This window comes from Lepidochelys kempii, chromosome 1 (genome assembly GCF_965140265.1).
Source record: "Lepidochelys kempii isolate rLepKem1 chromosome 1, rLepKem1.hap2, whole genome shotgun sequence".
Lineage (NCBI taxonomy): Eukaryota > Metazoa > Chordata > Testudines > Cheloniidae > Lepidochelys > Lepidochelys kempii.
In genome coordinates this window covers 278,824,801-278,837,367 of record NC_133256.1, presented here as the reverse complement: position 1 = coordinate 278,837,367, position 12,567 = coordinate 278,824,801, and the positions used below count along the sequence as shown (strand labels likewise).

At 45.2% G+C, this 12,567-nt stretch overlaps 1 protein-coding gene across 7 annotated transcripts in view; it reads right to left on the bottom strand.

Moving 5' to 3' along the window:
• PPP1R12A (protein phosphatase 1 regulatory subunit 12A) overlaps positions 1 to 12,567 on the bottom strand; it is a 221,793-nt gene that overhangs the window by 15,058 nt on the left and 194,168 nt on the right. For all 7 annotated transcript variants that reach the window (XM_073327673.1, XM_073327672.1, XM_073327674.1 and 4 more), the window contains one exon: positions 12,517 to 12,564. In XM_073327673.1, coding sequence (XP_073183774.1) covers positions 12,517 to 12,564 — 48 coding nt within the window. The remainder of the gene's footprint in view (positions 1 to 12,516; positions 12,565 to 12,567) is intronic.

The window sequence follows — 12,567 nt, the reverse complement described above, 5'->3', positions numbered from 1 at the left end:
CTTCCTATTGGTGTCTCAACTTGGAATGAACTAGTCATTGAACTGAATTAGTTGAATAAACTGAAATGAAGAAAATATTCTCTCTGCACCTACAGAAGAGGCTACTGCTGTGAAAGCTAGTTTAGCTCTTCAAGGAACTCTAGTTTGAGGTGTTTTGCCAGTGACTTCCAAGAGTTCAGTGGTATGTCTTTCTTTAAAATTTGGCAAACATGTACTACTTAATACTATTTTGTATTTAAATTATTTTAATAGATTATAGTAAGTTTAGGCCTTAAAAAAGAATGTCTATTTCAAATTTAGTTTTAAATAGGTTTTTTTATTAGAATAAAACAATTCAATTTAAATAAAGTATGTTTTTTAAAAAATATATAATTGCTTTTTATCTATGCTGGTCCAAGCTACACAAGAGGGGCTCTTAATTGGGCTGACCTAGTAAATTGTCTGTTATGCAAATAGCAAAATTCTGATGAATAAAAAGTGTCCAGAAAATGAAAGTTGTTTCTATGATACAGAAGTGTCCCTAAAAACAAGCTTCTTACTGTAGCGGGAGCACATTTTAGAAAACAAACAAAATACAGTTACAGCTACGTTACTATTTTCTCACGGAGGAAAAAAAAAAAACCCTGGATTCCCTGTACCACAATTTACAGAAGTAACACTTAAACAGCAATTTTAGCAGCTTTCACTAGTTAATAGAAATACTGACAACAGTTATTAGTAAGGCTGTCAAGCGATTAAAAAAAATTAATCACGATTAATCGCACTGTTAAACAATAGAATACCATTTAATTAAATATTTTTGAATGTATATTTTCTACATTTTCAAATATATTGATTTCAATTACAACAGAGTACAAAGTTTACAGTGATCACTTTATATTTATTTTCATTACAAATATTTGCACTGTAAAAAACAAAAGAAATAGTATATTTCAATTCACCTAATACAAGTACTGTAGTGCAATCTCTTTACAATGAAAGCTGAACTTATAAATGTAGAATTATGTACAAAAAATAACTGCTTTCAAAAATAAATCAATGTAAAACTTAAGAAAAGACTATTACTTTTTCTGTAACTGGTGTTCTTTGAGATGTGTTGCTCATGTCTATTCCACAATAGGTGTGTGTGCTTGCCACGTGCACTGGTGCCTGAAGTTTTTTCCATAGCAGTACCCGTGGGAGGGAGGGAGTGCCCCCCGCGACCCCTGGAGTGGTGCCTGCCTGCCTGGCACGGTATAAGGGGAGCTGTGTGCTCCCCCACCCTCAGTTTCTTCTTGCCAGACAACTCTGACAGAGGGGAAGGAGGGTGGGATGTGGAATAGACAAGAGCAACACATCTCGAAGAACACCAGTTACGGAAAAGGTAACTGTCTTTTCTTCTTCAAGTGATTGCTCATGTGTATTCCACAATAGGTGATTCCAAGCTATATCTGTTGGAGGTGGGTAGGAGTTCACAAGTTCCCAGGAAGGAGGACAGCCCTGCCGAACCCGGTGTCATCCCTGGTTTGGGGGATGATCGCATAGTGCGAGGTGAACGTATGAATCAAAGACCATGTGGCGGCCGTACAAATGTCCTGGATGGGGACGTGGGCCACGAAGGCAGCCGACGACGCCTGCGCCCGAGTCAAGTGTGCCCTCGCAATGGGTGGCGGGGGGACATCCACCAGCTCATAACAGGAGCAGATGCACGACGTGATCCAATTGGAAAGCTGCTGGCCCCTCGCGCGCTCAGCTGAGGCGATGAACAGTTGCGAGGACTTTCTGAATGGCTTGGTTTGCTCGAGGTAGAAAGCCAGAGCCTGCTGCACACTGAGAATGTGGAGACGGCACTCCTCACTGGGTGTGTGAGGCCTGGGGCAGAGGACTGGTAGAAAAATGTCCTGACCCATGTGGTAGGCAGAGACCACCTTGAATGTGGAGTGCAGGCAGAGCTGGACCTTGTCCTTATGAAAGACCACATACGACGGCTCAGAGGTCAGGATCCTGAGCTCCGAGACTCACCTGGCCAAAGTGATTGCAACCAGGAAGGCCACCTTCCATGAGAGGTGAGACCAGGAGCACGTGGCCAGTGGTTCAAACGGGGCCCCCGTGAGACGAGCCAACACCGGGTTTAGGTCCCACAGTGGGACAGGGGGTCTAGAACACAAAAAAAGATGGTCCAAACCCTCAAGGAACCGGACAGTCATAGCATGGGAAAAATACCATGTGCCCTTGCACTGGCGGATGGAAGGCCGACATGGCTGCCAGGTGCACCTTGACGGACGAGGGCACCAGGCCCTGGGCCCTCAGGTGGAGGAGGTAATCAAGGATAAGCTGGATTGGGGCGGCCATAGGGAACACACCCTGGTCTACCGCCCACCTAGAAAGCTGGGACCACTCTGCTAAATAAGCATGGCGAGTGGAAGGCCATCTACTTTCAAGGAGGATGCGCTGGACCTGTTCTGTGCATGTGCTTTCCTCTCCGCCTAACCACTGAGCAGCCATGCCGCGAGATGAAGCGCCACTAGGTTGGAATGGAGGTGGCGGCCCTGGTCCTGAGAGAGCAGGTCCAGGCAGAGCGGCAACGGCCACGGCGGAGCTACCGCCAGGCCCGTGAGGGTCCCGTACTAATGCTGCCTGGGTCACGCCGGTGCAATCAGGAGGACCGGGGCCTTGTCTGTCTTTATCTTCTCCAGGACCCTGCTGATTAGAGGGAATGGGAGAAAGGCATAGAGAAGCTGGCCTCAGAGGACAGGAGAAAGGCATCGGAGATAGCGCTCCTCCCCAGGCCCCCCCCGAGCAGAACTGGGGGCATCGCCATTTCTGCTGAATCGCAAATAGGTCCACCCGGGGAGTTCCCCACCTTTGGAAGAGCTGGTGGGCCACTTCTGGGTGGAGGGACCACTCGTGTTGCGAGGAAAAGTCCCTGCTCAAGCGATCTGCCCTCTCGTTCCGAGCATCTTGTTTGGGGAGGACCACAACCATAGGGAGGTGATCACAGAGTCCGGCAAGGTGAGGACCTTGTCCGTCCTGTCCGTGGCCTGGGAGAATTTCGAGGCCAACCAGAGCTGGAGGGACCTCATCCTGAGTCTGGCGTGACAGACCACTCACCTGCACACCGACATGTGACCCAAGAGTTGCAGGCAAACCCTGGCTGTTGTGTCACCAGGAACCTTGTGACCGAGTCCATGAGACCTTTCAGGGTCTTGAATCTGTCTGGCGGGAGAGAGGCCCTGGCCGACACTGCGTCCAGGAGCGCCCTGATAAACTCTATGCATTGGACCAGGACTAAAGTGGACTTGGTGTTGTTTACCAACAGGACCAAGGCGGTGCACGTGGACAGGAGGAGCGCCACATGATCCCTCACCTGTGACTGGGAGATGCCCTTGCCAAGCCAATTGTCCAGATAGGGAAATATCTGGACCCCCTGCCCCCTGAGGTAGGTCGCTATCACCGACATGTATTTTGTAAACCCCCTGGGGGTAGTGGACAGACCAAACGGGAAGACCATGAAATGGAGAAAGCGCCTGTGCCCCTGGGATATGTGGATGCGGAAGTATGCGTCCTGTAGATCAAGGGCAGCATACCAGTCCCCGGGATCCAGGGAGGGGATGACGGAGGCCAAGGCGACCATGCGGAACTTGAGTTTCACCATGTACTGGTTCAGACTTCGCAGGTCCAGGATGGGCCTGAGCCCCCCTTTGGCCTCCAGGATAAGAAAATAACGAGAGCAATACCCCTTGCCCATGAACTCCTTGGGCACTGCCTCTATCACTCCTAATCCTAGGCGCCACCCCACCTCCTGCTCGAGCAGAGATTTGTGCAAGGGGTCCCCAAGAGGGACAGGGTAAGGGGGTGGCTGGGCGGGGAGGAAGTAAACCGGAGGGTGTAACCCCGGGAGATGGAGTTGAGGACCCATCGGTCTGAGGTTAGCCGTGACCATTCCGGGAAGAAAGCACACAACCAATTGGAGAAGGGGAGCTTTATTGGGGATGGATCCCTGGTGAGGACTGGCGGGGTGCCCCGAGTGTCCCATCAAAAAACACCTTTTCCCTGCCTGCTTGCCCTTGGAGGACCCAGGCTGGGGGGGGGCAGGCCGAGACTGCCTCTGAGGGTATCTCTTATAGTCCCGCTGCTTCTTATGGGTGGCCTCATACTTCGGGAGGCCGGCCTGGGCGGGAGTCTGCTGCGGCTTGAACTTAGGTTTTGCCAGAGCTAGGACATAGAGGCCCAGAGTCTGGAGGGTCGTGCGGGAGTCTTTCATGCCATGCAGTCTTGTGTCTGTTTCCTCCGCAAACAGAGCTTTCCCGTCAAACAGGAGATCCTGCATGGGAGACTGTGCCTCGCTGGACAGCCCAGAGACCAGGAGCCATGACGCCCGTCTCATGAACACCGCAAAGGCCATTGATCGTGTGGCCGTATCTGCAGCATCTGAGGCTGCCTGCAGGGACGCCCTAGTGGCCGCTGCCCCTTCCTCCACTATCGCACTCCTGAAGCGAGTCCTCAAACTTGGGCAGGGAGCCCCACAGACTGAATTCATGCCAGCGCAGGAGAGCCTGATGGTTTGTCACTTGTAACTGGAAGCTTGAAGATGAATAAATTTTCCTTCCGAAAGAGTCCAGTCTCCGAGAGTCTTTGTTCTTTGGGGTCGGGGCTGGCGGATCCTGCCATTCCCTGTGGTTGACTGACTTGAGCACCAGGGAGTTGGGCGCCGGGTGGGTATACAAGTACTCACGCCCTTTAGTGGGTACTTGTGTTCCACCTTTTTAGAGACGGGGGCCAATGAGGCCGGTGTTTGCCACAAGGCATTTGAAATCTTAGCCACCCCTTCATGGAGAGGCAAGGCCACCCTACCCGGTGCCAATGGGGACAACACGTTAAACAGAGAGTCTGAGGGCTCCTCCATCTCCTCTGCTTGGAGGTGGAGGCTTGCTGCCACCCTCTTTAAGAGTTCTTGGTGGGCCCTGAAGTCTTCCTGCGGGACGGAGGGGGACGGGGCTGCAATTGCCTCCTCTGGGTGGGGCGAAGAGCCCGGTGCGGTGCTCTGGGTGTTGGCTGGCACTGGAGGGTTCACCACTTGGTCGGACTCCGGTCACGGTGCCGAGGACGTACGTCTCACTGACTCCCTTCTCAGGGGTCTGGAGAGGGAGGCCAACGGTTCTTCCAAAGCTCCAGCCACCGAGTGAGCTCCCACCGGGGGCTGCGCCGGAGGCCATGGTGCCCACTGGTACCATTGGGCCAGCCACGATGCTCGGTGCCACTGCACCTGCTGTGGCACCGGTGGGGCTGGCTGTTCGGGTTGGCTGGCCTTGCCCATCGAAGGACGGCTATGAATGGAGACCGGGCTGGCATAAGATCTGCTGCTGTCTCTGGACCAGGAGGAATGGCGGTGCCGGGATCTACGACGGCCATGGGACTGCGATCTCGACATGGAAGACTGGTACCGACAGAAACAGCTGCTCCGCGAACGGCCAACGGGCAGACCCACGATGGTGAGACACCGGCGATAGATGTCTGGGGCTGCTATGTCTTGGCGGAGACTTGGAGCAGAAGTCTGAGCAGGAACGGTGTCAACCACTGTGCTGTGACTGACTGCGGTACCTTCTCTGAGACGAGGTCCATAGGCGATGCCCGCTGCGGTCCCGTCAATATTCGCTCCTTGAGGATGAGCAGTGCCAAGAGTCCCGGCTGGAGGGAACCCAGCCAGACAATCTGGTTGGCGTTGAGGGTGAACCACATGGACTCTGCCCCAAGCAGTCACTGGGCGGTGAACAGCAGTGGGAATGTTCCCTTGACTGAGACTGGTACCAGGCCAGAGGTGACTGTGGAGATCGCAGCAGCGGCTTGCCTTTGGAGTGTAGGGCCAACATCGGCGGTGCTCCAGGCATCGGCATGGACATAATGTCCCGGGCCGCCTGGAGAGCTTCAGGTGTGGATGGCATCCGGACAGGCCTGTTCCGAAGGGGCCGGGCTACTCCGCTCAACGTGAGTCAGAGGCCTGGGGCCTGGTGGGGATCGAGGACTGCCCAACATGGGCCTAGCCTCTGTCCCAGACTTGCCTGAGTGCCGCTTCGAAGAGTGAGTCTTCCTGGCCCTCTTGGCATGCCCCATGAAAGGGGAGTGGTGCCGACTGGTCGATGGCACCAGAGGGTTGCTGTGTACCGACGTCACGGTGCCGGGTACCGGTTTGGAGCGGCGTGCCAGAGTCGGGGTCAGTGCTGACTCCATCAGGATGGCCTGGAGCCTAACGTCCCTTTCTCTTTTGGTCCAAGACTTAAACAACTTGCAAATTTTGCACCTTTCGCTGATATGGGTTTCTCCCAAACAGTCTGCATGCAGGTCACTTCTTGGCATGGAACACCTACAAGAGCCGCACGACTTAAAACCCAGGGCGCAGGGCATGCCCCGGCCCGGGCTCACTGACTAACTGAACAGCTAACTAACTACAGGTACTAACACTGAATGAAGAGTTCTGGGGATGAGCTACAGCAAAGCCGGAGCAGAGAAGTTCTGATGTATCTTCACTGGAGACAAGAAGGAACTGAGGGTGGGGGGAGCACGCAGCTCCCCTTATACCGCGCCAGGAAGGCACCACTCCAGGGGTTGTGGGGGCACTCCCCGCCCACAGGTACTGCTCGGGGAAAAACTTCCATCACCGGTGCACGTGGCGAGCACGCACACTTATTGTGGAATATACATGAGCAATCACTCAAAGAAGAACCTACAAGTCTAATCAATCCTACTTCAGCCAATTGCTCACACAAACAAGTTCATTTACAATTTGCAGGAGAGAAAGCTGCCCACATCTTCTTTACATCACCTGAAAGTGAGAACAGGCGTTTGCACGGCACTGTTCTAGCCAGCATCGCAAGATACTTATGTGCCAGATGCGCTAAAGATTCATATTTCCCTTTATGTTTCAACCACCATTCCAGAAGACATACATCCATGCTGATGACAGGTTCTGCTCGATAATGATCCAAAGCAGAGTGGACTGACGCATGTTCATTTTCATCATCTGAATCAGATGCCACAAGCAGAAGGTTCATTTTCTTTTTTGGTTGTTCGGGTTCTGTAGTTTCCGCATTGGAGTGTTGTTCTTTTAAGACATCTGAAAGCACCTCATCCCTCTCAAATTTTGGAAGGCACTTCAGATTCTTAAACCTTGGGTTAAGTGCTGTATCTATCCATAGAAATCTCACATTGGTACCTTCTTTGCGTTTTGTTGAATCTGCTGTGAAAATGTTCTTAAAACGAACATGTGCTGAGTCATCATCCAAGACTGCTATAACATGAAATATATGGCAGAGTGCAGGTAAAATAGAACAGGAGTTCAGTCACAAATTGAATTAATGCATTTTTTTTTTTTTAAAGAGCAACAGCAGCATGGAAGCATGTCCTCTGGAATGGTGGCCGAAGCATGAAGAGGCATATGAATGTTTAGCATATCTGGCACATAAATACCTTGCAACACCGCTATAAAAGTGTCATGCAAATGCCTGGTCTCACTTTCAGGTGATATTGTAAATAAGAAGCATGCAGCATTTATCTCCTGTAAATGTAAACAAACTTGTTTGTCTTAGCAATTAGCTGAACAAGAAGTAGGACTGAGCAGACTTGTAGGCTCTGAAGTTTTACATTCTTTTGTAACAAAAAAACCCTACATTTGTAAGTTACACTTTCACAAAAAAGACTGCACTACAGTACTTGTCTGAGGTAAATTGAAAAGTACCATTCGTTATTTTTACAGTGCAAATATTTGTAGTAAAAAATAATATAAAGTGAGCACTTAACACTTTGTATTCTGTGTTGTAATAGGAATCAGTATATTTGAAAACGTAGAAAAACATCCAAAATATTTAATACATTTCAATTGGTATTCTAGTAACAGTGCGATTAATCGTGATTAAACAAATTAATCACGATTAATCTGTTTAATCACGATTAATTTTTTTTAATCACATGAGTTAACTGCGATTAATCGACAGCACTAGTTATTAGCCATATTTTTCAGGAAGTTGTTCTTTTTAAAACGTACATGTCTGTTGGACTAATTTTAAATTACAGGATTACAGTCAAATCACTATTCGTGCATCCCATTAAAAACAACAAAAACCTTTCCTCACTTCTCCGTGAAGATTCAGTTCAAAGATGTACTGAAGTCTCATAATGTTAAGACTTCATTCTCTGCTTTATACTTGATTTTTAACCCTGTTTGCTTGCCAATTGCAATAATCTTCTGTTAATTACAGTGCATTAGTGCTGTTCTACTCTATTTAATCTAATAGTTTTATTTATGAAGTGTCCTCCCCAGGTGCCACTGAAAAAGTAAGTTTCTCTGGGAAACAAAAGGTCTGACTTAGAAAATAGCTGTTATAATAAAACAAAGCCATACTATTGTTCAGAAAAAGCCAGAACCATCTATCAACATCAACATTGCATGCATTTTCCCCTTCCTCTAAGTTAACTATATATCTATTTACATAGTAATGTTTGGATCATGTAACATATCAGCTCTCACGCATTTCAATTAGAGTTTTGCTTTTATCTAATTCTCTAATCCTACCTAAAAGAAATCTCAGTCGATCAGAGCACAAGAATTAGTTTTACTAATCCCTCACTATACGCTTGTTTGTCAATTATGAAGTTTCTGATTCACCTAACTGCAATATGCAAATCCTGTATTCTGAATAAGGACCCTGGATACTTCTCCTGGCTACTCTCTATCCGCAGGCTAACAAACACAGGCACCATTCTGACCCTCTTCCCAAACAGCTTCAAAGATTAAATACAATTAAATTTAAAAAAGAATTACTTTTAGCAGGAGAGGGCCAAAAGGGTTTGCCAAATAATGAGATGTCTGGGGTTTGGTAAGGTGATAGGCTGTAGCCAAGCGGTATTGAGGAATTAACAGTAATCAGAATGCAAGTGTGAGAAGGTGTACTTCGGTAAAAAATGAACAACCTCCTGAGGATATTCTCTATTACATCAGTAGTAATCATATTCTGGGCTTATAAACACCTCAACCTTTGACCTCAAAGAGTTGGTTTACCCCAGTATACAGTTATTGCCTCCAAACAAGAAGCATCCTCGGGTTATATGAATTATGGCCAGTAACTAAGGTAGAGATGTCCCCAATCCAAATCCTCAGATCTGAGCAGCCCCACACTTTGGGGAGGCTTCAGGGTGATGTTTGAAGTCCTGATCCAGATCCAAATTTTGCAGTTTTGGCTCATCTATTCTGTGACTGTAAACAACTATCACTGTACTACTTGGAATGCCCAAAAGCATGGCTAACCGACATTTCCAAGTTAAGGGCTATAAATGGAACCCGGAACCCTGTTCTGCCTAAATATTGCTGGGATCTCCTAGCAGTGATGAGATGTGTGCCACCCATCCCAATCTTCATAAGACTGGCCCAATTCCTACAACATTGTAACTAATCTCAAATAATTATGTTGGCAATGAATCAGCAGTTTATGGCATAGAAACCTATTTTTTTTTAGGGCTGGCAAGGGTATTAGTCAGAATCAACCTCTAGAATAACTGTTAGGCTAGTAATGTAAAATAGTTTTAAGAAGTTTATTTATCATTAGTGAAGAAAGGTACATCTCATCTTGAAAATGGGTCATAGCCCAATCAATTCTATTAGCTTTTCCCTATGGTAACACCTACCTCCTCTCAACCCTGCATCTCTTCCAGTCCCTCCCACTATTTCACTTTTTCCCTGTTCTGTTTTTATACGTATATAGCCCCAAGTTTTGATTTTATGTAAAAGCATGTGTCTTATACTTGGCAAAACAGAACATGAGTTTTAGCTTACTGCTTCATTTATGTATATGCTTGTACTGCATGTGAGAAATAGTACCTTTAAAAATTCTAAAAATGAAACAAAAAATTCTACTAAGTAAAGGTGTCTAGTATATTTCTGGATAGCCAATCTTTATTTACTGCTAACAGTTAAAAAGTAATTGAAGTGGGATTTTTATTAATAAACTGAATTCTAGAGTATAACAATGTTATTTTTTGAAAGGGAAGCTAATTAAAGATAATTCTATCCTTACACCACTTTCGTATTACTAAGAATATTTGAATGAAAAAAAGAATCTTTAGTATTTCATTGGCTATTGCTGTTGATTCAGCTGCGGAACTCATTCCTCTGTGACACTGCTGTTAGGAAAGAATTGATGTCACACATAATTACTACTTCAGCTGAGGAATAAGTAGTAAAAGTGGATTTTTTTTTAAACTGCTCTCAGCATGGTATCTGAGCACCAGATGAAATAACTAATATTTGAAGTAAAAGAAAGCAGAGAAATGAAGGAGGAGAAAATGTATAATCAAATATAAATTCTCTTTTAAAAAAATGTTCCTCATATATCAGAGTTAAGTTTGAGTTGATAAAATAAAGAAAAACATAATTCCATTCCTTGAGCCAACTAGATTTCAACTACTCAGTAATGCTATCCCAACCTTTATTCCTCCCTTTACCTGCTATGTGTTTTATATAATAAATTTGGTACAAGAGTAACGTTTCTACAGTGAAACTGACTGGATAAAAAGTCTACTCCATGGAAAACAAATAGTTTCATAGTGACGCTAAGTCTCTTAATACAATGGCCTATTTTAGGAACTGAGAACAAAGCAGGAATTTTGCTACTGAAATACAAGAGTATCATGTACTACACATTTAAATAAATTGTAATGCATATTAAAAAATCGGTGCCATTACACCTATGATGTACATAATTAAAAGTAATAAATTCCATTTGTGTGACCATAGTGGCAAAGGAAATGCCCGTTAAATCAGGTGGTTATCACTGCCCAGTGAAAAAGATGAGAGCTACCTTAGGGGTCAAAAGAATTGAGACACAGAAGGTGCAGAGAAACTGTTAGAGCTATCTGGAAAGGAAGCCGTAATGAATGAAAGTCACAGTAAGGAAAGACAGCTTCATTTCTGCATATCAGGGGCCTTATTTTCCTTATGCATTGATCATTCACTAAGTTACCATAGTGGAATTTCAGTCAGTTAGTGCAGCTGAGCATTTCTACACCTCCCTGCTTCCCTACCATAACTAACAAGTAAATTTTTATTTTATCATTGGTAAGATTTGTAGAACTAAAAGTGGCTTCTCAATCTGCAATCCTTCCTGTTAAATTTCTAGATCTAGTACTCCTGTATACTATTAAAACTATATATAGCTGCAGGATTGGCTTGAGATTTTTTTGGTCTGGTTTTTGCTTAGGTGGCAGAGGGCAAAAGGGAAGCTTAAGGGATTCATATAATGTTCCAATATAAATAATTTACTTTAAGAATAACGAAACTAACACTACAAAAAATCCTCCTCTCACTACTCTTCTTTTGTATACCTTAAAAACAGCTTAAACCATTTAAACGAATTTGGCTTTTTTTTAAAAAAAGTTGCTCTTGAGAAGAGCCAAACTTTTGTCCAAAGGAAATTTTTACAGCTAAGCTATTAGCTTGGAAAAAAATAAGTCTATAATGGAAATGCAGACACAAAATTAAAAGTTTGTGTCAGTACGACCATAATTTTAAACCCTGTGTCTTATTGCCTACACATACATTTGTGTACAAATATACATATTATCTCTCACAGAATGTGAGTGATCTGTATTTTCAACAACCTGATCTTCACTCGGCCCACAAATCCATCTCCTTTAAGAGTACTAAAATTCCCAGCCTTTGCATAGCTTCAAACAGATCCTCTCCGCCAGTTAACAAAACAAAACAATAACCACATCAATTTTCCTCCTCTCCCCTCCCCCAAAGTGGTATCATCACCCCTAAAAAAATGTACATATGCCAAGAAAAGAAAAATAGTATTTTGCCCTATATCAGACCTTAACCTTGTTACTGGTATCTTATGAAGCAGAAATAGGAACTTTATTACTGATGGTAAAAGGAGATTCCAACGAGACACCTACTACTTGCTTTTCACCCTGAAAAGTTCCAAGACATCAGATTTTAAGTAAACGAGGAGAAAGTTTTGTGGCAAGCGGAGGTTTTTTTTTTTTTAAATGAAGCTGTTTGAAGTTGCTTAGAGATATGGAATGTTAGACATAATTCTGGAGAAAATTGTTTAACAAATTACAGTATTGTATGCAGTGTTACACTGCAGCCATGTTGGTTTCAGAATATTAGAGAGACAAGGTGGGTGGGGTAATATCTTTTAATGGACCAACTTTTGTTGCTGAGAGACAGCCACACAGAGCCCTTCTTCAGGTCTAGGAAAGATACTCGGAGCATCACTCGGAGTTAAATGCAAGGTAGAACAGAGCTGTGACACACACAGAGCTCACTGACTTTATCTCTCTAATATAACTGACAGTTTGAGGATAACTTATTAAAAGAAGTATTACTGCCTATAATGCTACCTTACATTTATTGCCACTTTGCATCCTACAAACCCAACATCTAAATCGTAAGAATCAGTTCACTAAAATATATCCACCCTGGGACTGGAAAACAAAAAGAACCAAACTAAAATATCCACTAGATCTTTGGCAGAAACTTACCCTTTTTTCCATTTCCAAGAGTGACCTGTCAGCAAATCTCTCTTGTCTCTG